This window comes from Grammomys surdaster, unplaced genomic scaffold, assembly GCF_004785775.1.
Source record: "Grammomys surdaster isolate TR1022 unplaced genomic scaffold, NIH_TR_1.0 267, whole genome shotgun sequence".
NCBI classification, from domain to species: domain Eukaryota; kingdom Metazoa; phylum Chordata; class Mammalia; order Rodentia; family Muridae; genus Grammomys; species Grammomys surdaster.
Genome location: NW_021604708.1, coordinates 4,091,985 through 4,115,408, shown reverse-complemented (window position 1 = coordinate 4,115,408; position 23,424 = coordinate 4,091,985). Strand labels below are relative to the sequence as shown.

General features: G+C 42.5%; 5 protein-coding genes and 2 non-coding genes across 9 annotated transcripts; 3 read left to right on the top strand and 4 right to left on the bottom strand.

The window, feature by feature from the left end:
• The first annotated feature begins 1,991 nt into the window (after positions 1-1,991).
• Positions 1,992-2,065, top strand: Trnai-aau. The gene has a single exon. It is a non-coding gene; the product is annotated as a tRNA-Ile (tRNA).
• Positions 2,066-2,722: 657 nt separating this feature from the next.
• Trnat-agu lies at positions 2,723-2,796 on the bottom strand. Its single transcript has one exon. It is a non-coding gene; the product is annotated as a tRNA-Thr (tRNA).
• A 5,438-nt stretch (positions 2,797-8,234) lies between these two features.
• LOC114628310 (histone H2A type 1-H-like) lies at positions 8,235-11,330 on the bottom strand. 2 transcript variants are annotated; one of them, XM_028776275.1, is made up of 2 exons: positions 11,304-11,330; positions 8,235-8,603 (listed from the first exon to the last, which is right to left on the bottom strand). In XM_028776275.1, exons 1-2 carry the CDS (start codon positions 11,328-11,330, stop codon positions 8,235-8,237), a joined length of 396 nt encoding a protein of 131 aa, XP_028632108.1. The 2 variants fall into 2 exon arrangements, with proteins under 2 accessions (XP_028632108.1, XP_028632107.1); XM_028776274.1 differs by lacking the exon at positions 11,304-11,330 and having other exon boundaries at positions 8,235-8,629.
• Positions 8,957-9,381, top strand: LOC114628316 (histone H2B type 1-K). The gene has a single exon (XM_028776282.1). The coding sequence runs from the start codon at positions 8,957-8,959 to the stop codon at positions 9,335-9,337; it is 381 nt and encodes a 126-aa protein (XP_028632115.1). The 3' UTR covers positions 9,338-9,381.
• Positions 11,331-13,409: 2,079 nt separating the features above from the next.
• LOC114628295 (histone H4-like) lies at positions 13,410-14,359 on the bottom strand. The gene has a single exon (XM_028776260.1). The coding sequence runs from the start codon at positions 13,971-13,973 to the stop codon at positions 13,461-13,463; it is 513 nt and encodes a 170-aa protein (XP_028632093.1). The 5' UTR covers positions 13,974-14,359; the 3' UTR covers positions 13,410-13,460.
• Positions 14,360-14,552: 193 nt separating this feature from the next.
• Positions 14,553-15,399, bottom strand: LOC114628303 (histone H2A type 1-B/E-like). 2 transcript variants are annotated; one of them, XM_028776268.1, is made up of 2 exons: positions 15,316-15,396; positions 14,553-15,210 (listed from the first exon to the last, which is right to left on the bottom strand). In XM_028776268.1, the coding sequence occupies exons 1-2, from the start codon at positions 15,394-15,396 to the stop codon at positions 15,001-15,003; spliced, it is 291 nt and encodes a 96-aa protein (XP_028632101.1). In that variant the 3' UTR covers positions 14,553-15,000. The 2 variants fall into 2 exon arrangements, with proteins under 2 accessions (XP_028632101.1, XP_028632100.1); XM_028776267.1 differs by having other exon boundaries at positions 14,553-15,399.
• Positions 15,400-15,712: 313 nt separating this feature from the next.
• LOC114628318 (histone H2B type 1-F/J/L-like) lies at positions 15,713-16,198 on the top strand. Its single transcript, XM_028776284.1, has one exon. The coding sequence runs from the start codon at positions 15,725-15,727 to the stop codon at positions 16,100-16,102; it is 378 nt and encodes a 125-aa protein (XP_028632117.1). The 5' UTR covers positions 15,713-15,724; the 3' UTR covers positions 16,103-16,198.
• Positions 16,199-23,424: the final 7,226 nt, after the last annotated feature.

Here is a 23,424-nt window from a genome sequence, read left to right as displayed (position 1 = left end):
TCCCTGCCTTCCTGCCTTCCTGCCTTCCTGCCTTCCTGCCTTCCTGCCTTCCTGCCTTCCTGCCTTCCTGCCTTCCTGCCTTCCTGCCTTCCTGCCTTCCTGCCTTCCTTCCATTTTAAAAGAGATATTTCACACTGTAGTTTGGGATATCCTGGAACTTTTTATGTAGCCCAGTCCATCCTAAAAAACAAAGAAATTCTCTGCTTCAGCCTTCTGAGTGCTGGAATTCAAGATGTGAATCACCATGACCTGCTAAGAAATCATTTTACTTTTATTAAAATTTTGTAGATTATATCATTCTTAAGACACACAGCACTTTATCTAAAAATATACTAACATACAATAGAACAATTAACCTGGCGACTGTATTTAATACAAGAAATACTGACATTTGTCTCATGATGTAGTAAAAACATTTTTTTTTTTTTACCAGCTCTTTTCTTTTCACATAATAATCTCCCTTAAGTTGCCTTCAGGCATTACGACAATTCCCCCTTCCCCTCTTTTTTTGTGTTGGGGAATCAAAACCACAGCCTTGGCCATGTTAGGGAAACATCCTCCTCAGGAGATACATCCTCAGCCTCATGGTAAGCATGGGGCTAGTGGACAGAATGCGGGGCTAGTGGACAGTATGGGAGTCGTGGGTAAACATCATAGTGAAAGTATTTCTCTCTAAATTGGCTTCATATGCATCTTGATGATGACAAGCCAGGGAGAGCCAAAATTGTGCAGGGAGGGTGGGAGATAAAAAAACTCTAGATGATATTGAGGTAATCAGTTTAGGACATCCATATTTTCTCTTGATGAACTGACTTTGTAGACTTTACTGGAAATGAATTTTACAAGGAAATATACAAGTGGGCCAGGAAAAAGATTCAGGAGTTTGGTTACAGTGTGACCAAAGAATCTTTGCCAAACTCCACAACCATGTATGTTCCTTAAAATAAAAGTCTGGGCATGTGCACATTTCATTGTTCTGTTTCTCTAGAAAGTTCTAACCAAATACTATTATTTTAAATAATTCAGCTCCTTAAAAATACACACAGAGTAGCCATGTCAACAAGCATCTGTGCTAACGATAAAGCATGATCAGACGTTCTAGGTATTCTTTGGCCACACTGCCAGTTCAAGACCAGCCTAGGACACAGGAAACTTTCAAAAAAATCAAAAGCCAAACCAGAACAAAGCTAAAAATTCAAAGCAAACAAAATTCCTCAAACTCCAACAACAAAAACTCCAAACGACCCATCCAAACAAATAAAATAAAAAAGTTTACACATTTCATTTGGGAAGTGGGTGAGTAAACACCAGTCCCTTAGGATCTCCAGTTAATGATTAAAATACTTTTATTCCTCTGAGTAAAATTTATATTTACACAGTTTGGAAAATGAGTACCATCTGACAATAAAGTCGCAGAACCCGCCTGAGAAGTGCCTCTCGATGCATCACTAAAGTCACCGTGAATCTGAGGCAGGTGTTGGGCCCTTTCTCAAGCTTCTACAGAAGGCAGACCATGTCAAAACAGAGATTCCATCTCCCTGGGTTCCTTGGCAACTTGGATGGCTACAGGCCTGCGTTTGGGCAGTGGCCAGAACAAATATCACATTACTTGGGCGCCACCGTGCGTCCTTATACAATACTGCGGCTGCCGGGCAATTCACACCAGCTGAGTCTCAAGTCTTGGGCGCAACCGTGAAGGTGCAACGTCGGGCCACCAGACCCCGCGACGGGCGAGGAAGCGGGAGACCCCCCCGGCTCCGACGCGAAAGCTCTCGGAGATTTTCCAGATCAGAATTCGCAGTTTGAGAAATTTTATTTTCGGTGGAGAAGCAGAGTTATGTTCATGCAGGGATCAAGGATGGTTGCTTATCCTTTTTATTTGTCTATGTTTTAAAGTAACAGCAATAAAAATAATTCCCGTATTTTATGCAAAGATAGGCAGTAGTTATATACCACTAAGTACACCTAATACACGTACTGTTATACCACATGGCCGGTTAGCTCAGTTGGTTAGAGCGTGGTGCTAATAACGCCAAGGTCGCGGGTTCGATCCCCGTACGGGCCACTGGGAAGCCTTTTTTTCTACCATATGACTGCTGTTGCTTTCAGCCAAATTACAACTATCCCGTCCCGTATCCTAAAATCCAGCCCAGAATAGTCACCTAGGGACTTATTTTGGTTAGGCTTTGAGGTAGTTAGTGGCGAATAAGGGACCAAGCCTCTGAGGGAACCTCGAAAACAAAACTATAGACAAAAAACACTTTGAGCGTAACTATTTCCTTGCTATCAAAATTAAAAATGAATCCTACTCCAAAACAAATGGCATGGCTAATCAATTCTTTATTAGGCGTTGGTAGTCAAAGTAATCGTTTGACTGAAAATGTTTGCTAGCACAGGCTAAGGGATTGCAGCTTGAATTTCCATGACAGAACTTGAAATATCACTTTATTACAAGATAATTCTCTTATACCGCAATATACTCGGCCTTTCAAACTATCAGCAAAACCTTTGCTATTTATCAAATACATTCATTTTCCCCTTTCTTTCACACTGTCATGAGGCATTTGCCCTTTAGTAGCTTCTCTATAGTCAGCCGAGTTCAATTCAGAGATTCTCCAAGAGAACAACTCAGTACGGACTGTGGTCACCTGTACCTGCGCCGAAGCACTCATCACATTTAGAGATGGTGAATTGTTGAAAGTACGAAAACAACGACGACTAAAGGCCCTGCTGGGATTCGAACCCAGGATCTCCTGTTTACTAGACAGGCGCTTTGACCAGCTAAGCCACAAGGCCCCTCCTGGGACCTTGCTTAATTCTATGGTGTATATATAAGACTAATGCAAAATACAGCATTTCCCTGTGTTTACCTTACTTCGCACCAAAGAAAATACTTGTATTGTTTCCAACTTCATATAAAAAGATACATTCCAGTATTTAAGAAATATTTTTTCTTTTTTTTTCCAAGACAAAGTTTCTCTGTATTTTTAAAATTGATTTCAAATCGAAATGTCTGTTGCTTGCATCCCCTAGCGGAAATATTGGATATTCAGTACATTTTAACAATTTCTTCATTTTCTTTTGTTCACCGAAAGTTGTTCTCCATTGGGCTTCAGTTCATCTTTTCCAGGTATTGGAGATAAAACAAGGAACAAGACAACAAAAATCTACTTTACTATAGAGTCTGCATTTTACTAAGGGATTAAAAGGCAAGTTTTAAAAAAAGCTAGCTACTAGTCACACAAAAGCAAATAAAGCAAAACCTTTTAACAAAACAAGAGATATCAGAAATGATCTCTTGCTAGATTGCCAACTTATTGAACCTGAAAAAACTCATTGTTCCATTCTCTCTGTTCACTTGTTCGTTCTCTCTCTCTCTCTCTCTCTCTCTCTCTCTCTCCCACCCACGCGCCCACCCGCGCGCGCGCCCTCCCCCCCTCCCTCTCTCTCTCTCTCTCTCTTAGTCTTGACTAGCATGGAACTTGCTATGTAGCCAGGCTGGCCTCAAATTCAGAGATCTGGGACTAAAGTACTGGGACTAAAGGTGTGGCCACTTTGATCGGCTCTCCTCTAATCTGCCAGAAGAAAGCAGGCAGATGAGACTTTTGTAGGTGATTCCTGCAGTGTTCTCCCACTTGGTCTGTTCTGACATCTTTCCAGTCCCCTAGATACACCACAATCTTTCAAACATATCCTGGCCTTGCCAAAAGGACTTTGTGCTGATGTCAGAAGCTCTGTACACCTCCCACAGTCTTGTTTTGGTGCTTTGTCCCATGATGGTAAAAGAGACTCTCTGTCATCCAGATTATAAACTAATTGGAGGATAAGAAGACATAGAGAAGTGGGGTGCAATGTGATGACCCCTTCAGAATGCCATCAGAGTGCTAACTTGGACATGGTGATGGAGCATCAGAGCAGACATAGACTTCTCATTGCAGGTTGTCAGCTGACATGGAAGTCTCTTTGATGTGTGTAGAAAGGTGGAGGCAAACTTAATAGCAAGGCAGCTTAGCATAGAAGTCCAGCCCTATCAATGTGTCCCTTCCTATGACAAACTGGATGGCATTCCCTTTGTCCCCACATCCTGCTGCCATCTCTCTCTCTCTCTCTCTCTCTCTCTCTCTCTCTCTCTCTCTCTCTCTCTCTCGCTGTCTCTCTCTGTCTCTCCTCTCTGTCTCTCCTCTCTGTCTCTCCTCTCTGTCTCTCCTCTCTGTCTCTCCTCTCTGTCTCTCCTCTCTGTCTCTCCTCTCTGTCTCTCCTCTCTGTCTCTCTCCCTTCCTTTCTTTTTTTTCTTTTTTTTGAGACAGGGTTTCTCTGTATAGCCCCGGCTGTCCTGGAACTCACTCTGGTCTAGTCCTGGAACTCACTCTGTAGACCAGGCTGGCCTCGAACTCAGAAATCCGCCTGCGACTGCCTCCCAAGTGCTGGGATTAAAGGCGTGCACCACCACTGCCCGGCTTCTTTTTCTTTTCAAGACAGGATTTTTCTGTGTAACTGCTGTTGGCTGACTTGGAAGTTGATTGTAGACCAGGCTGTCCTGGAACTCACAGAGATCCGCTTGCCTCTGCCTCTTGACTGACGGGATAACGTGTGCACCCAGAATGTGTGTGTGTATATACTCATATACATATACATATGGATAATTTTAGCTTTAAGAACCACCAGGGTTTCGTTCTGCACACCTAAATCGTTTCTAATAGCTTCATAAAATCCTCCCGTGGGTGCTCACCATGCCCTGCCCATAGTCTGTCCCAGGGGTGACTTTCTTTTTATATTAAAAAGAAAACCAGCACCATAGGTTTTCCTTATTTATTTATTTATTTATTTATTTATTTATTCATTCATTATTTGTTTATTTATTTTCAATAGTGAGTATTATACCCAGGACCTCATTCCTGCTAGGTAAGTCTTTAGAACATTAAAAAAAAAATTGATAAAATACTAATGAGATCCATCCTGGGACAAATGACACAGTCACATTTGTAGTGACTTTTTAGAGACTTAAATCCTGTTAGGTAACATATCTCTTCACAAACTGAAATCTATTTCCGTACCTGACCCATCGAACCTAAGCACATTCTTTGTTCTATCACATGGTGCTCACTGAGCATCAGAGCACAGAGCTGTCCCCGTGGAAGGAGGATCAACTAGATAACACGTTAGAGTCCTACAGTTCACACCACACACACACACACACACACACACACACACACACCACACTCACAGGACTTGTCCTCTCAGGTCCGGTGGGACAATAAGATTAGCTTACTAAATTACTGTCATATATTCCAATACTGTCAGTCACTGACCTGCTATCCTCAGAAACTCTTCTCTAACCTCACAGTCCTCTTTCCTCAAGTTCATAAATGTACAGAATTTCCTTTGTTTCACGGGCTGCTGTTGGATTTCCTTTCCCAGTTTCTCATTGCAAGTGGCTGGTGTTATTAAGAGAAGAAAGTCCTCAGCAGGAGACATCCCTTGAAGTCCTTCTCAGCAGTGACCCTCCCAGGTCACACCAATTGCTTAAAATGTTGTGGCCTCTCAGGTCAATACTACTGAACCTGGAATCTTCGTTATTTCAACAGACGAATAATTAGGCTCTATTTTTAACATGAACACCAGAGCACATGTATTCTTTATGCTGATCATTCTCCTGGCTCTGTAAGCTTTACTATTGTGTCAAACTGAGGGCTTTATCCTTCCTCTTGTTACCAGATAGGCTCATATCCCCGAGTTTCTGCTACTATGAGCAGTAAGATTTGTGGGGATTAAAAAAAAAAAAATAAAGTGACTTAAAATTTATCATTCACTTCTGGCTGGCAGGTGGCCATGAACACACATACATGCACACTTACACACATGTACACACACACACATACACACACACACACACACACACACGATTGGTACTTTCAGGTCCATATTCACATAAAACCTGGTAGCAAGACAAGCACGTGAAAAAGAGGAGTGGAATTGATGTGAATACTGTTGGAAATTAGATAACAAATTCAAGAGACTAGTGAAAACAAATTAGCGGCCGGGCGGTGGTGGCGCACGCCTTTAATCCCAGCACTTGGGAGGCAGAGGCAGGCGGATTTCTGAGTTCGAGAGTTCGAGGCTAGCCTGGTCTACAGAGTGAGTTCCAGGACAGCCAGGGCTACTCAGAGAAACCCTGTCTCGAAAAACCAAAAAAAAAAAAAAAAAAGAAAACAAATTAGCTTTTAATATGCAATTAATTCTGCATAAAGGGACAAAGCATAGAGAAAAGACAAAAATCAGCTGATGAGATGATCTGGAGCAAGACAGTGGTTTTTAAAAAGTACCCTGATCAGGAGAGGCTCTTGTCCAGGACTTGCTCTCTTCCTAAACTCTCTCCCCTACAGGTTTAGGACTCAGAGCTTTTCCTGATGAATAATCTGGGACTTAGACTGCCCCCTTCTCTCTGCTCATCTAGAAGATCATCTGCAGCTTTCCAAGTCTCAGAATTCTGGGATAAAGCCTGTAAATCTGATGAACACGTAGGTCAGGGCTATTTTAGCCCGAAGAATTGGGTAGGGGAAATTAAAGCTTGAAATAAAAATGCAAAGTGAGAAAACGGTCTTTGTATGCACACATATTATCTCTAACAACTCACATGTACCTTTCATGAGAGAAGAGGGGCTGCGCTCTCTGACTGATGTGTTACTGAGGACATGGCACTAGGGAAATCTGACTCAGAGACGCTACATGTCCTCTGCTACATTAATTTATTATTATTTATATTTCATTAGAAACATTTCATTTGAGTTCGAGGCCAGCCTGGTCCACAGAGTGAGTTCCAGGACAGCCAGGGCTACACAGAGAAACCCTGTCTCGAAAAACCACACACAAAAAAAAAGAAACATTTCTTTTACTTATAATCATGCTAATTACATTTAGTCTGCTCCTAATTTGAATTACTTTTAGTTTGTATTATTTTATTAATTTTATTGTATTAAAACCTATGATTTAATTATTTAATATTTATGTATATATTTATTCTGGTGGTATCATGGCTGCAATCTATACCAGGCAGACTCCTCTCCCATGAGCCATGATACCTGCCCCTCTTGTTCAGACTTTCAGTCCTTGCACTTTGGCTATGCCTGCAGGAAGTTTCAGAGCTGACATTTGATTTTTCATTTGTAGTGTACCTGGTACGTCTTATGCTAAACTATCTCCTGCCTTTTCAATTTGTTTTTTATCAACACCTTCAATGAAGTCGTCTTCGTATACCTCTGTCTAAACTTCTTTAACTTACTTGGGATTATCTACCGCCTGATAACCCACACCTTTGTTTCCCCAGCTGGAAGCAATTTCCATGTGGATAGATTTCCTAGGCTACATTATCCAGAGCTGCCCTCAAATGATGTGTACTACGTGGTCAAGAGTTAACCAGCGTGAGACTGGAAAAGTCTTTTAACAGATGAAATTTAGTAAACACTATGTTCTGCTGCAGTGAAAGTGAAAACAAAAAACAAAAACCACAAAAAAAACCCCAAAACCAAAAAAAAAAAAACCCATAAAAACAAAACAAAACAAAAAACCAACCAACCAACCAACCAACCAAAAAACCCAAGTAAAATCCCATCCATTATCTATCGAAGGTTAACTAGACCTGCCAACTGTCTATGGTAGACTATGCCAACTTTGAATGGTCAAAGTCACAATATCCCAGAAAAAGGCAGACAAGCTTGTTCTATAGTGAGTTTCAGTGAGATATTGTCTGAAAAACAAAAAATACTTTACGGAAAAAAGATAAACAAACAAAACAAAACAAACAGAAAAACCCAGTCCTCAAAAAACAAATGGATTCCTAGTATTAAAAACTTAAATGCTGCTGGGCAATGCCTTTAATCCCAGCACTTGGGAGGCAGAGGCAGGCGGATTTCTGAGTTGGAGGGCAGCCTGCTCTACAGAGTGAGTTCCAGGACAGCCAGGGCTACACAGAGAAACCCTGTCTCGAAAAAACAAACAAACAAAAACAAAAAACTTGAATGCCTAAGCCTCACGCAGACAGAACACGTTTACACTAGGCTGCAGCTTATTCATTTCTTAATTGTAATCGATACTTTTAAGTAATCCAGCCATTGTGCCTTAAATTGGATGAAGTTGTGTACTTTCAAAAATGAGATCTTAAGTTTGCATGTACCAGCTTCTTTCTGGACTATTTGAATGGCTCTGAAAAGAGCCTTTGGGAGGTATTGTAACCTGCTTCACTTGGCCTTGTGGTGGCTGCTCTCGGTCTTCTTGGGCAGCAGCACGGCCTGGATGTTGGGCAGGACGCCACCCTGCGCGATGGTGACGCGGCCCAGCAGCTTGTTGAGCTCCTCGTCGTTGCGGATGGCCAGCTGCAGGTGGCGCGGGATGATGCGCGTCTTCTTGTTGTCGCGGGCCGCGTTGCCCGCCAGCTCCAGGATCTCGGCCGTCAGGTACTCCAGCACGGCCGCCAGGTACACCGGGGCGCCGGCGCCCACCCGCTCCGAGTAGTTGCCCTTGCGGAGCAGCCTGTGCACGCGGCCCACGGGGAACTGCAGGCCGGCCCGGGAGGAGCGGGTCTTGGCCTTGGCGCGAGCCTTGCCGCCCTGCTTGCCGCGTCCAGACATAATAAGCTTACCCTTTTCTGAGTAAGCACCGCTTTAGAAATTAAAAAAAACAACAACAAAAGAAACCAGCGAGCAACGCTCTCGCTGTTGGCTTTTATAGTAAAGCTAGGGCGCGAAAAAGGAGACCCGTCATTGGTTAACATTTTGAATTTATTTTAACGAATGGAAACAAGGTTTTGGGATTTGTCTATCCTTATTGGGTAAAAGCAGACTCTGAGTGACCAGTACCAAGACACAGAGCACTTCAGTTTATTTGCATATGAAGCCCTAGATAAAGAGTACCTGCTCTCCTGGTTTTCCTGTTGGGTGTTTTGTTTGCCTAGTTCTACACTATGCCTGAGCCCGCGAAGTCCGCTCCCGCCCCGAAGAAGGGCTCCAAGAAGGCCGTGACCAAGGCGCAGAAGAAGGACGGCAAGAAGCGCAAGCGCAGCCGCAAGGAGAGCTACTCGGTGTACGTGTACAAGGTGCTGAAGCAAGTGCACCCCGACACCGGCATCTCCTCCAAGGCCATGGGCATTATGAACTCCTTCGTGAACGACATTTTCGAGCGCATCGCGGGCGAGGCGTCGCGCCTGGCGCATTACAACAAGCGCTCGACCATCACGTCCCGGGAGATCCAGACGGCCGTGCGCCTGCTGCTGCCCGGGGAGCTGGCCAAGCACGCCGTGTCCGAGGGCACCAAGGCCGTCACCAAGTACACCAGCGCTAAGTAAACTTCTCAACCGGGTTAACATTTAGTACCAAAGGCTCTTTTAAGAGCCACTAAACTACCAGTATTAGAGCTGCACACTTGAATACGTTCGAGTAGGGCTGTCTTAGAACTCTTACACAGATCCCCTTGGCAGTTGTAGTGTTTAATATACTAGAGTAATACAAAGGATTGTTTGTATTACTCTACAAACAATTCAGGGTGGCCCAGTTGTGTTTTGAGTAAGCAGCAATGGACTTTGGGCAAAAATGAAGTATTAACTTGAAGCCATATTGTATCTCAGCCTAATTTATTCAAAGCTAGAGACCAGAAGGTAAGATAAGTTCAGCTGGGAGATGCTTGGCATACCTGAAGCCCTGAGCTTAATCCCTCCCCATCACAGCATAAACTTGGTCTGGTGGAACACCTCTATAATGCTTGTGTTCTGCTAAGTAGAAGGATCAGATCTAAAACAAAGAGGAAGGGTGGGGGTAATTGGGAAAGGGATCTATCACAGTAAAGGGGGGATGGTGTAAAGTGAGCTTCTTAGTGTTTCCCAACAAGTACAATTTTCCCTGATCTGCCCCTTTTAAAGTCTTTATAACCCTTAGGCAGCTGTCAGGTAGCTGATGGGAGAAACCACCAGGGCGATATACTGCCTATTTCAATTTCATGAGACACTTAAGAGAAATAATACTTGCATGTTTCTTTAGTAAGCATTGTAGGTTTCTACTATCCAGGGTTTTACTTGTTTTTGAGACAGGCTCTTGCTATGTAGCCTTGGCTGATCTGGGATTCATTATGTAACAAACTCTGGACTCCTGCTTCCTCAGTTATTTGAGATTCTGGATTATAACCCTGTGCCACCCACTCAGTATCTGATAAATATTTTTAAATTTATTTTTTATTTTATTTTTTTAGAATGATGATGGATTCTACCTTCAGGTTTATTTTATTAGTCTTGGATTAAGCTTTTTAACTCCCGAACTCTCAGTAGAATGCCGATGTTATTAACTCTAAGTAAGCCAGTTTTAAAAACTATATCATTTTGACTTTACAAAGTTTACTTTATTCTTCTCTGAAATTCTGCAAATACACTGTTTTAATAGAAAACCTGAGTGGAAGTAAGGCCTTAGCTTTCATTGTCATTTCTCTCATTTTGCCTCTATGGAGAGGACAGAGTTAACAGCTGGGATGAATCAGAGGTCAGATCAGTGCTCATAAACAGCAAAATTAAGGCACAAAGTTAAATAATTTGGTCAGAATTATGAAATGCAGGACAAGATTGCAGTACAAGGTTCCAGGACAGAGTCCCTTCTTTCCCTTTTACTTGTCTGTCATTTCCTTCATCCTCAGCTACATGAATTAGTTTCACTTAATTTTGGATAAAACAAGATTTTAATTGTATTCTTATAATTGAATTATTAAGGAGTTGAATTTGCTACATTAATTTAAAAGAATGTATTTTGGGTGGTGGTGGTACATGCCTTTAATCCCAGCACTTGGGAGACAATGGTAGGTAGGTGGATCTTTAGGCCATCGTGGGGTCTATAGAGTGAGTTCCAGGACAGCCAGGGCTACACAGAGAAATTCTGTCTCAGAAAACCAAAAATCAAAACCCCAAAAACAGTACCATCACCACCACCAACCAAGAATTTGATTTTGTACTGAGGAGTTTATGTCCCAGGACCATTGTTGCTTTGCTCCAGTTTCCTCAGGTGACATTTGGGCAGTGTTTCAGTCCCCTCCTGAGGGTATCACTCATTTCAAGCACCCTCATGGTGACTGTCTATGGGATTTTTGAAGCTGTTTGGAATTTTATTGTTCTACAGGGTCCTAAGGGACCTTTCTTCCCTTCTGTCTCTCTTATTTTTTTTCTTAGATAATGAGATTATAGAGTGGGTTTGGAGGCATCTCAGCTGGGATTACAATCTGATGAAATGAAATAGTACATTCCTGGTTGGGCACAGGGTTATAGTATAGGTTAGGACATCCCGCCCACTGGCCCCTGCTGCCATCTCCAACTTTAAAAACAAACAAACAAACAAACAAACAAACTGTGAATGAAGTTTCTGGGAGACTTTGTAGAAAACTGCAAGTTTTGTAGCTGAAAAGGGAGGAAGGTTTTTAGCAAAATTTGCTAGGTTCAAACTCTATCTTGTGAAGGTTCCAACTCAGAGGAGCTCTTTGCCTCCCATGTTCCTACACTTCTCTGTTTCTCTGTCCTGCCTCAACATGAGATATATATAGAAGAGAGACTGTTTTATGAATGTAAGTAGAGAAAAATTAAATTTGTTCATTCTCCCAGGATCTTCTATGAATTATTCCTATATTTGCATTTAAAAAGCACAAATCCAGTTTGTTTCTCTAAATTCAGTGCTCATATAGTTTCCAATTAGTAAGCAAGCACATTTTTAACAAGACGAAAAAGTGACAGTAATTTTAATATATGATCCAATATATAAAGAATGTTCTCAGTATGTAAACCATTTAAGTAGACCTTACACTTTTTTCAAGTGTTTGAGATATAGTGTCTATATTATGCTTTTATAGTATATGACATTTCTTGGTATGTATTTTGATTATTTTGTTTTGTATTGTTTGAGACAAGGTCTCAGAGCTATACTGACTGGCCTTGTAGTAACAGATGTCTGCTTGCTTCTACTTGAGCACTGGGATTAAAGGTACAAGCCCAGTGTGATCTGTTTTGAGCTCTTAAATTTAGAGTTCTCCAACGAGATTCAGATTATGCAACTAAATTGTTCTGAACATAATATTAATTTGTTGAATTCAGCACTTAAGTGAAAACTAACAAAAATTAAGTAAGTATTCACTTTCTCAGTCACATGCCACATTGTCTTTGTTTAAAAAGCCACACATGTGATGGCACACACCTTTAATCCCTTGGGAAGTCTACCTACATAGAGAGTTCCAGGACAACCAGGGTAAACAAAACAAAAACAGACTAGTATTTGACAAAGAGCAGAGGTGACTTCAAAACATTAGGGCAGGATTCAAATTCCTTCTGAAATAACTACTTTCCTAAGGGCATGAGTGGTCAGTGAAATGGGCTCAAACATGAAAGTGGGGTAGGGGATGATAAAGTGTTGTTCTTTAACAAATATGCAGAAAGGATAAACATGTCTTTCTCAGCTAAGCTCCTGACAACCCTGAAAGACTGGCGGGTGGGGGGAACCCAAAAAAATTTCAGCTGGCTGTGACTTCCAATTGTTCTAAATTCTCCATTCTAAAATTACTACCATCACTAACTCTTTGATGATTTATATTGTTAATGAAGAGAGATTAGTAGTGTATGGTGGTGACTAAATTCCCTGTAATCTCAACTACTCATTTACTTATTCTCGAGACAGTTTTCTCAGTGTACCCCTCCTGTTTTAGAATCCTCTGTATACACCAGCCTGGCCTTGTGTCTGCCTGCTGGAACAAATTTGCGTGCACATCACCGCCGTGATTTTTTTTTTTTTTGTAACCCCTACTATAGAGACTGAGACAGGATGTAAATCTTAGGTCAGCCATCACAGTAATAAAACAAAAAAAAACAAACAAACAAACAAAAAAAAAAAAACATTTCCGGGCTGGTGAGATGGCTCAGCGGTTAAGAGCACTGACTGCTCTTCCAGAGGTCCTGAGTTCAATTCCCAGCAACCACATGGTGGCTCACAACCATCTGTAATGGGATCTAATGCCCTCTTCTGGTGTGTCTGAAGACAGCTATCTACAGTGTACTCATATACATAAAATAAATAAATTTAAAAAAAAAAAACAAAAAACATTTCCACTGCTTAGCGTGGAATACTGATATAACCTGTAAAACTTTACACAGCCCCCTACCGCCAAACAACTAAAAAAGCTTGGTATACAGAGCATTACAGACTTTTAAACAGTATTTAAAAATGTGGTCTACAGCTGAGTGTATACAAGTCTCCCGTGTCCCTCAGGGGTAGTGGTCCTGTTGTACTAAAGACTGTTGCGTTGACATTCTCCTAAAAGCCGATAGTAGGTCAAAAGTCAAGTCCCCTGGAAGGTTCATGCCCTTCCTCATCAGGAAAAGCAGTTTAGCTCTTTTGTTGATTTTGTGGTGGCCCTAAAAAGGGCCTTTATTTAATAGCAGTGAGAGCATGAGTAGCTTAACCGCCGAAGCCGTAGAGCGTGCGGCCCTGGCGTTTGAGCGCGTAGACCACGTCCATGGCGGTGACGGTCTTGCGCTTGGCGTGCTCCGTGTAGGTGACGGCGTCGCGGATCACGTTCTCCAGGAACACCTTCAGCACACCGCGGGTCTCCTCGTAGATGAGGCCGGAGATGCGCTTCACTCCTCCGCGCCGGGCCAGGCGGCGGATGGCGGGTTTGGTGATGCCCTGGATGTTGTCGCGGAGGACCTTGCGGTGGCGCTTGGCGCCGCCTTTGCCCAGGCCCTTCCCGCCCTTGCCTCGGCCAGACATAGTCACAACAATAATGTACTGTCCTGAGTAGAAACAGATGGCTCTCCAGGAATAACAGTTCCCTCTTATAGGGAACTTGCGGACCGGAGTGAAAACAGGAAGCGTCAGGCGGAAGTGCCTGCGGCGGGGAGGTGGGGAGGGGCCCTCAGCAGCGCAGAAGCCTAGCGGCTCATTCATTTCATATGAGCAAATCTCTTCCATCTCTTAATATGGCACATTCTTTTTAAACGAGAAAAGTTAAACAGTACAGGAATATAAGTGGAAAGGAAGCAGATCTCGTCATTCTCCCCTCATTTACGTTTTTTTCTGTTAGCATCTTGTATATGATGATGTTATTTTACTTGGAAGATCTTTTAATGAATAGAATAGAAAATCACTAATTGGGTCACGCAGCTAAAAAAGTTCTACAGAATTTTAGTATGGGAACCATTTAAACTGCTGTTATTCCTGTTTTCTGTACTTACTCTGTGACAGTCGCCTTACTGTATCTAATGTTAGTCGTAGACCAGGCTGATCTCGAACTTTGAGATCTTCCTGGCTCTGCCTCTGCCTCCCCAATGGTAGGATTAAAGGCTTGTTAGGACTAAATACATGGTTCAATACTTAAGTCACACAAGGTCCTGAAATAATTATAGCTCAGGAAGACTAAATTAGTTATTTAAGGTAACAAGAGATTATAAATGTTGAAGGAATTCCAGTAAAAAGTCCCAAGGAAACCAGATTTTATGGTGTATTCACCTGAGGTTCACCTATGTCAAGGTTTAAAGTTTACATGGGAGGTAGGGGGTGGCTTTACAGGCCACTAGGGGAAGAAAGTGGCTCTACTTGCTGAGATGGACATAACTATACAAGCTCTCCTCTAAGAAACCAAAGGCCTAACCCTACGATCACTTAGTGAATTAATAGTGAGTCCCTAGTCGTAGGCTACAGTCTTGACTGCTGAAAAGCAACCAATGTCTTGCCCTGTACACTTCTTTTGTGCACTGATCTACGAACTAGAGACAGCCGCATGCTTTCATTTTAATTCTATTCTGTTTAGTACCATGATTTGTTATCTGAAACCCACAAACCAAATAGTTACTAGTGAAAAACTGGAATTGAGCGTGGTTTGCTAAAAAGGAGACGTGTAGTGCTATGCCTTTGTCAACAGGTAAATGCTAAGCCCTTGTTAGGAAACCTTAAGTGGCTCTGAAAAGAGCCTTAAGTTTTTGTCATCCAAATAGGGAAATTACTTTCCTTTGGCCTTGTGGTGGCTGCTCTCGGTCTTCTTGGGCAGCAGCACGGCCTGGATGTTGGGCAGGACGCCGCCCTGCGCGATGGTGACGCGGCCCAGCAGCTTGTTGAGCTCCTCGTCGTTGCGGATGGCCAGCTGCAGGTGGCGCGGGATGATGCGCGTCTTCTTGTTGTCGCGGGCCGCGTTGCCCGCCAGCTCCAGGATCTCGGCCGTCAGGTACTCCAGCACGGCCGCCAGGTACACCGGGGCGCCGGCGCCCACCCGCTCCGAGTAGTTGCCCTTGCGGAGCAGCCTGTGCACGCGGCCCACGGGGAACTGCAGGCCGGCCCGGGAGGAGCGGGTCTTGGCCTTGGCGCGAGCCTTGCCGCCCTGCTTGCCGCGTCCGGACATACTTGTAAGCAGCCTCTGGCAAGATGACAGAAGATGAAAAAAGGAAGGGCTTTTTTTTGTCTCTTATAGTTTTCTCTAGGCGCGAAAAAGAACCTATGGGATTGGCTGCATTCTTCTTTTCATTTAGACCAATTGGAAGCGTTTATGCCAACAAGTATTTTGGTTGGGTAAGACATTACATGACGTCATCTAAATAATCACCCAATCATAATTGTTCTTTTCTAAGCCTCATTTGAATAATACCTCTTTTAAAAAAAAAAAAAAAAAAAAAAAAAAAAAGGAAAGGCCGATTGCTTCCGTGCTAGAGTTGTAGAGTTTTCTTCTCACCATGCCTGATCCTGCGAAGTCCGCTCCCGCTCCGAAGAAGGGCTCCAAGAAGGCCGTGACCAAGGCGCAGAAGAAGGACGGCAAGAAGCGCAAGCGCAGCCGCAAGGAGAGCTACTCGGTGTACGTGTACAAGGTGCTGAAGCAAGTGTACGCCGACAATGGCATCTCCTCCAAGGCCATGGGCATCATGAACTCCTTCGTCAACGACATCTTCGAGCGCATCGGGAGCGAGGCGCGCCTGGCGCATTACAACAAGCGCTCGACCATCACGTCCCGGGAGATCCAGACGGCCGTGCGCCTGCTGCTGCCCGGGGAGCTGGCCAAGCACGCCGTTTCCGAAGGCACCAAGGCTGTCACCAAATACACCAGCTCCAAGTGAGCGCTCTAGGCTGACACCGAATCCAAAGGCTCTTTTCAGAGCTACGCACGTTTTAAAGAGAGCTGCTGCATGTCTACTACCAACTTTAATCCTTAAGTTTTAGAGTTCATCTACAGCCAGGTTGGTATCTGAATGGTGGGGTACAAGGGTAGTAAGCTTGCAGTCATTTGACTAGGTTGGAATAAGACCCGAGGACTGTTTTCCTGGTTTCTTTTGTCCTCACCTTAGTTTTTAGGTATGTTAACCTTGCACCCTGAAAGGGTACAAAGTAGTACTCTATTCGTGAGGATACGCCTGTGCTAACTATAAGGTGAACAAGAAGCTAAATGGATTTTCAGGTGTTATTTCTGGCTCCGGTAACTCGTGACTGTTGCCAGTGTCTGGAGTGTCTTTAGACTCCTGATGCAGTAATGCATTAAATAGTACGACAACATGAGGAAGATGTTGGTAATTGCTGAAGGATGTGTAATGGATGCTTGAAAGAACACTGACACTTTTGCATAAATACTTCAATTTGTCTCTCCCCCAGCCAACTGTACCCCTTTAAAGTGAAAAAAAAATGCAATCTTAATAATGAACTTATTTTGTCAATAAGTGCATTCCTGAAGAGAAATTCTATGTTAAATAGCATATGCTCAATATTTTAGGTTAAATTCAGCAGTGTAGTCCCCAGTCTTGTAGCTCAGTGTCTGGGTATCACAAAAAGAGAAGCGACCTTGAAGGAATCGGCCCAAGAGAAGAGTTGTCAGAGCTGGATTACTTCCATTTCGAAGATTAGTTGAGAAGCTATGTCTCCATCTTGTGGCCATTTAGGATAACATAGCTGGAGTTTTTAGCATTTATGAGTCTGTTCCCAGCAGTCTCCAGAATCCCATTTCCCTTACCTACTGGGGGAGATAGTACTTAAATCATTTCGATTTCTCAACTTCTATACTAAATTCCACTCAGACTCTTCCAGATAAGGCACAACCTTGGCTAAAAAAAGACAAACTACGACCTCAAGGCCAGATCCCCAGTCAGACCCTGTAGCGGCCGAGCGGCCCCACATTCCGGGCTCACCCTATATCTGCCTGAGCTGCTGCTTCAATCTGTGGGTCAGGGTCTAGCAAGAGAGAGTGGGGACAGAGTCTGGTCTATTCTCTCCTTTATTGAAAGGAAATCATGGGTATACATAAGCACAAGCAGGGGAAAGAAGCTGAAGACACTTTACCACGTGCACTCTGCAGCTGGGGGAAATAAACAACAAAACAAGATATGTAAGAAAAGCAAGATAATTATCAGAGTGTGCTCAGCTATTGTAGGCTGTTGAAAACAAGTCTCTTGTCAGTGTATATGGCTCGAGATGGCTGCAAAGATGATAGCCGCTTTCTGCTCAGAGTCGGCTCCCAACAAGACCCTAACACCTTCAAATGACTTCTTGGGAAAACTCAACCAAAGCTTCCAAAAGATGGAGTCAGTCTCTCAACCTGTCACTCTGTGAGTTTCAGGTGGATAACTTAGGGTAGGCCATTTTCCTTACCCTAATGTTTTATCTTCCTCCAGGAATGTCCCATTACACATTCAGAGGTCATAGGTCAGCATAGAGCTCAGCCCCTGTCATCTTTAAAATGTTTTCCCTGTATTCATGGGTGTGCAGCTGTGTTTATTTTTGACATTCTTTCTGTACAAAGCCATGTTGATTAGTTTTACATGTATCCACGTACCATATGTAAGGACAAACATCAGGGCTTCTCTTAGCCGGCTTTACGGATTCAAATGACTGAGGTTAAAGCTGTTCCGAATGTGATTCTGCCTGTTGCTTTTCTCATTAGCTCCTTGGAAAGAACCCTTTTCTATTTACGAGTAATGGGACCAAAATATGTTAGTAGTTTATTAGCACACCAGTTACCTGACCTGAGAAGGGATCCCACAGCATGGCCTCTGCATCTTCTCTGAAGAAAAGCCTGACTCCTCTTTGAGAGGAAGGGCAGGCATGTGTGTGGTTCCTGTGTTTGGGATCACTGTGGGGTGGACACATAGTTATTCTCTTTTGTAATTGGGACCTCCACTCTTCCTGGAAGGACCTCTGAGTCCTGATAACAGAAACTCATCTTAAGGGCAATGTCTTCTTTGACATCTTGTCATCTCTGCACCCCACTGATATCACAGTTTTTTATCCCAGGATCTGGGATTTGGCATACTGTTCTTTTCTTGTTTATTTGCTTAGTAGCTTCGCTTACCCACTCTTTCCACTAGAAGTTAAATACCTTAGGGGTTGGATTTGGTGGATGGCATATTTTGAAATGGGGGTAAAACATTTTGATCACTTAGGTTTTCTAGGTTCTAGAGCAGTGTCTGGCACTGTGTATTTGTGCTAGCTAGTTTTATGTCAACAGAAGCTAGAGTCATCAGAGAAGACGGAGTCTCAATCGAGAATATGCTTCCATAAAATTGGGCTGTAGGCAGGCCTGTAGGGAACTTTCTAAACTAGTGACTGTTGTGGGAGGACTGAGCCCATCTGTGGGTCCTGGGGTCTGTAAGAAAGCAGACTGAGCAAACCATGGGAAGCAAGCCAGTAAGCAGCACATGTCCATGGCCTCTGCGTCAGCTCCTGCCTCTAGGATCCTGCCTTGTTTGGTTTTCTATCCTGACTTCTTTCAATGTTGGATTATAGTGTGGAAGTGTAAGCAAACAAACCCTTTCCTCCCCAATTTGCTTTATCATAGCAATAAAAAAAAGACATGAACCCCAACTAAGGCAATATGATGTGGAAGAATTAATGAAGTAATTATTCTTTGCTTCACTGTTGACAAAAGAGAGACACTAAAGAGCTTATTCCATTTGAAATGGCTCCTCTGAGTACTCCTAGTTCACTGTCAAGTTTTCCCACTAGACAAAAACAAAAGAAGATTCAATTTTGCAAAGATGCAGATTTCTTCATTTTTCCAAATGTTTTTCATTAATGGATACTGGCAATTATAGAACCTTATTTTCTTTTAATACTCTAAGATAGGTAGTTATAAATCTTGTATCTCTCTGTGGCTGGAACTTAGAACTTTTAAGAGATATTCAAACATTCATATTTAGAGACAGGATCTTACTGTGTAGTCCTGGCTGTCCTGGAGCTCACAGAACTCTTCTTACCTCTGCCTCTAAACTTCTGGGGTTAAAAGCATGCTATACCATGCCTGGGTATTTTATTATTATTATTATTTTAATTATCTGTGTTCATGCATTTGGGTTTGTGCATCTGAGTGCAGGTGCCTATGGAGTCTAAAAGATGTCAGATCTGGAATTACAGATTGTTAAGAGAAGCTCAGGATAGGCACTGGGAACTGGATTCAGGTCCTCTGCAAGATCAGAAGTGCTCTTAACTACTGAGTTATCTATCTGGCTCCAGAATTTATGACTCTGATTAAGAGAGACTGGCATACATGTGACTTTAGGAAAACATTAATTGTTTCCTTACTCTGAGTACAGTTTCTGGATTTCAATTTCTCCTGGAAGAAAAATACCAGCATCCAGGCACAGGGAGGCTGAGGCACAAGTTTTGGGCCTGCCTGAGTATGATAGCTAGTTCAAGACAACCATAGGGAACTTAATGATGCTTTGTCTCAAGATAACAGAAGGGCTTGGAGTTTACTCAAGTTTTAGTGCATTTACTGAGCATATGTAAACATATATAAGTTGCATATGAGCATATGTGCAACTGGTGGGAGGTAGAAGGGTGACCCCAATAGTTTATAAGGACTTATCCATATGACTAACAGATTCCTTTACCCTTGTGCTTAGACAGACTCAGTATTGGAGGACAGTGCTGTGGACACTACCCCATCCTTACCCAGGGTTGGGTGGATAAATAGCTGTTTTCTTTCTGGGTTCGGACCACTACACTGGATGGATAGATGACCTGGATGATCTTTCAGGTCCAAAAGCCAGGGAAGGTTAGTTTTGCTTGTCTTGTGCATAATCTGTTGTTTTTTGTTTTGTTTTCTTTCTTTTGTTCTGATTGTCTTTCTATCTTTAGAACTCACATTTGAGTTGCCCAGTCTTCTCTATCATATAGGGTAAGCATCCTGTCCAGCTGACTTCTTACTTTAGCCACTTTTAGCCATATGAGTTGAGATATGCCTCTTTGATCTTCTCTCTAAAAGACTTCAATGCAGTCATTGGTACAATCTCTTCAGCAGTATGTGTTGGGAGCAATAAAATGTCAGTCATATTGGTTTACTTAACCCAATCTATTTTTTAACAAACACAAATCATTATCTTCATGTATTTATTTTTATTTTATTGTATATGTGTATGCATGTGTATGCTCATACAGGTATATCTATATGTAAGTGTATACTTATATATACCTATACTATGTGTAGGATCCAGAGGACAACCTTGGGTGTCATTTCTTAGTAAGCCCCATCTTTTTTTGTAAGAGTGTCATTCATTGTTGTGGACCTTGCCAAGTAGGCTTGGCTGGCTGGCCAGTGAGCCCCAAGGGTCTACCTAGCTCCAGCTGCTGTCTCTTCCATCCCTACCTTCCTTCTTTTCTTAAACAACAAGGTGTTCACAGATGACACTGAGGTCCACTGAGCTGTTTCCTCAGCCTGTTTTCGTTTCAGAGATGAAGTTGAGACCCAAAAGAGAGGACTACCCTCTTAAAACCACATAGTTTAATGGTAACATTCATTAGTGAAAGATGCAACTGTTCGTTTTGTGTCTCTTCTTCTTCCATTTCAGCGAGTGTCTCTTCCATGTCCTTCATCCTCAGCTTCAGCAACCTGACACATCTTCTCCATTGTCCCTGCCCTTGCTTCTTTTGCACCCATACTTTCACTCATGATGGCAGTCCTGTGAAGAGCTGCTGGGTCACATCTGTGACAGAGGTTGGTAGAATGAAATGTCCCAGCATGCCCAGCCTTTCCCTTCTAGAGAGAGTTCTAGATTTTTGATCTTTTTCCATCTTAAACCTTCCTGTAACAGTGAAAGAAATCAACTGCGGAATCCACTTCATTCATGTAACTCTGCTGGAGTCCTGCAGAAGAGTTTCTGCCCTTCTAACTTGGATTTCAAGTCATTACTCCTCATTACACACCCTTTTCCAGCTTATTGATATTCAGTCCTTTCCTCCCTGGATGAATGTTTCATGCCCAATGAATAGATTCTCCTCCTTTGTCGGAGCAGTCTCTACTTCTGTGCCTGTGGCCTCTATCCTCTGTTGCTCATTAGTTTCTTCCCTTGATGCCCACTTGTTCCCAGCCCTTTGATCTGACCTGTTCTCTTTTCTCTAGGTTCCCACAGCAGCACAGGAATAAGAGTCTTTGTCTCACTCATCTCCTTCCTGGTCAGGTAATCTACACACAAAGTTGAACTGAGCATGCAAACTTCAGACTTTGTTGATTCCTCCTGGGAACACTGAAAATATCTAGATCATTGATGTTGAGAGTAAACAGACAACTCATAACTTCTAGTTATGGCAGCTTTCCCGACTCAGGCCTTCCTTGACAATGTCTTATACCAAGAATTGTGATCTGAAGATGCCAGGAGAGAAGGTTGGTGGTGCATGGGTACCTCTTGGACTCCCGACAACTCATTGTGCTGTTCTTCTCACAATTCCAAAGTGGCAGCTAACTCTAAAGTGCTGAGCCCAGGCCAAGACAGCAGAGATGATGTCACCTGTACCCACACTAGACGCTCAGAGCACATCACTGACTAGCGCTGAGCCACTCCTTTTACTGTGAAAGGATGACAGCATGGGATGTAATTATGTGAAGAATCAAACCGTAAGAATGAATATTGGCAATAAGAATAAAACATGAAAGAAATCCATCACTGGTCTCAACCACTGTAAGCATAGTAGCATATTTGATTTTGAAAAGATTCTTTGACACTAGAAACTCCAATAGTCTCTTTGGACAGAAGTATTAATTACCCAAGGCCGCCACATGGTTACAGAATTTCTTACCTTGTGTGTGTACGTTTTGCTTGGTTTTGTTTTTTTTTTTTCAGACATGTTCCTATGAAATTCATGTTAGTCTCTAACATGCTAAGTAGCCAATGCTAGCTTTGAGCTTTTTCCTCCTGTGTACTTGGGTTCGAGGCATGCACCACTCTGGCTGTCTGCAAGAAAGATTTTCAAGCCATTGAAGTAGCTCCAAACTCTTCATGTTAGCTCAGTTTCATGTTATGCCCAACTGTATTCAACAACCAAGATCTTTGGGGGAACATGAATTCAATTAAATATTCACTACCTTCTGGTGGCTGTTTTTACAAGAAGTCTTATCAGACACTTGGACAAATTAGAACTATGTGGGGATACACATTCTAGTTCCACTAAGATAGCCTTTCTTTCTGACCCAGCAGCCCTTCTGAGGCACCAAAACAGGGGCAACAGTGCTAAATATTGTAGGAAATAAGCCATTCTGTTTTTTGTCTCAAACTCCTGTGTTATGGCAAGTTGCCAGTGTTGAAGGAGGTGACTGGTAATTTGTGTGGTGGTGATAATCTTAGTCTTAAGGTGATTTTTTTTATTTGTCCTACAATATTTCATTTACAACATACAAACACAATAAAGAAATACCAATATGCTCACATTTGAAGTGTTTGACACATAAAAATAAGGAAATATGTATATATATATAAAATGACAATATTTCTGGAAAATATTTCTAATATATAAAATTGAAAAGGTGGTGTTACAAATCTCTTCATCAATATTCCAAGGGTCTGAGGATGTATCCCAGTTGTATAGTGCTTTCCTAGTTTAAACAAGGCCCTAGGTTTGAACTCCTGCAATCCAGCACAAGCTGAGGTGGCATACATTTGGGATTCCAGCACTTTGGAGGTGAAGACATGAGAACCAGGAAATCATGGTTACATTTCATTACTTAATGTCTGAGGCTTAGCCTCAGTTTGTAATCCTTTTCCCCCACCCCTAGCTCATATATTAAAGTCAAAACAATAAATTTTGTAGCTCTTGAGGAAATGGAGAATTCTTAAGTGTGAAGACTGCTTGTAAGGTGGCATCTCTTGATTTCATCTTCTGTTACTGGTTTTCAACCAGTAGGTAGCAACTCCTTTGGGGGTTGAACAACCCTTTGGTAGGGGTAGTCTAATAGATATCCTGTATATTAGATATTAACATTGCCACTCACAACAGTAGTACATTTATAGTTATAAAGTAGCAGTAAAATTAATTTTATGGTTAAGGGTCACCACAACATGTGGAGCTGTGTCACAGCATTAGTGTAAGGGGAAACAAACTGAAGCCATTTTGAATAAATCTTCCATTTTAGATAGGGGTCAAATAAAAGTTTAAGTTCTTAAGCTCTCCCTGGGTAACTGAA

Bases quoted from the DNA above. Each gene is read 5' to 3' on its own strand.
- LOC114628303 (XM_028776267.1), bottom strand. From the start codon at position 15,396: ATGTCCGGACGCGGCAAGCAGGGCGGCAAGGCTCGCGCCAAGGCCAAG.
- LOC114628295 (XM_028776260.1), bottom strand. From the start codon at position 13,973: ATGGAAGAGATTTGCTCATATGAAATGAATGAGCCGCTAGGCTTCTGC.
- LOC114628310 (XM_028776275.1), bottom strand. From the start codon at position 11,330: ATGGCAGCAGGGGCCAGTGGGCGGGAT. The intron at 8,604-11,303 runs GTCCTAACCTAT...CGCGGCAAGCAG, and splicing joins CAGGGGCCAGTGGGCGGGAT to GGCGGCAAGGCTCGCGCCAA.
- LOC114628318 (XM_028776284.1), top strand. From the start codon at position 15,725: ATGCCTGATCCTGCGAAGTCCGCTCCCGCTCCGAAGAAGGGCTCCAAG.
- LOC114628316 (XM_028776282.1), top strand. From the start codon at position 8,957: ATGCCTGAGCCCGCGAAGTCCGCTCCCGCCCCGAAGAAGGGCTCCAAG.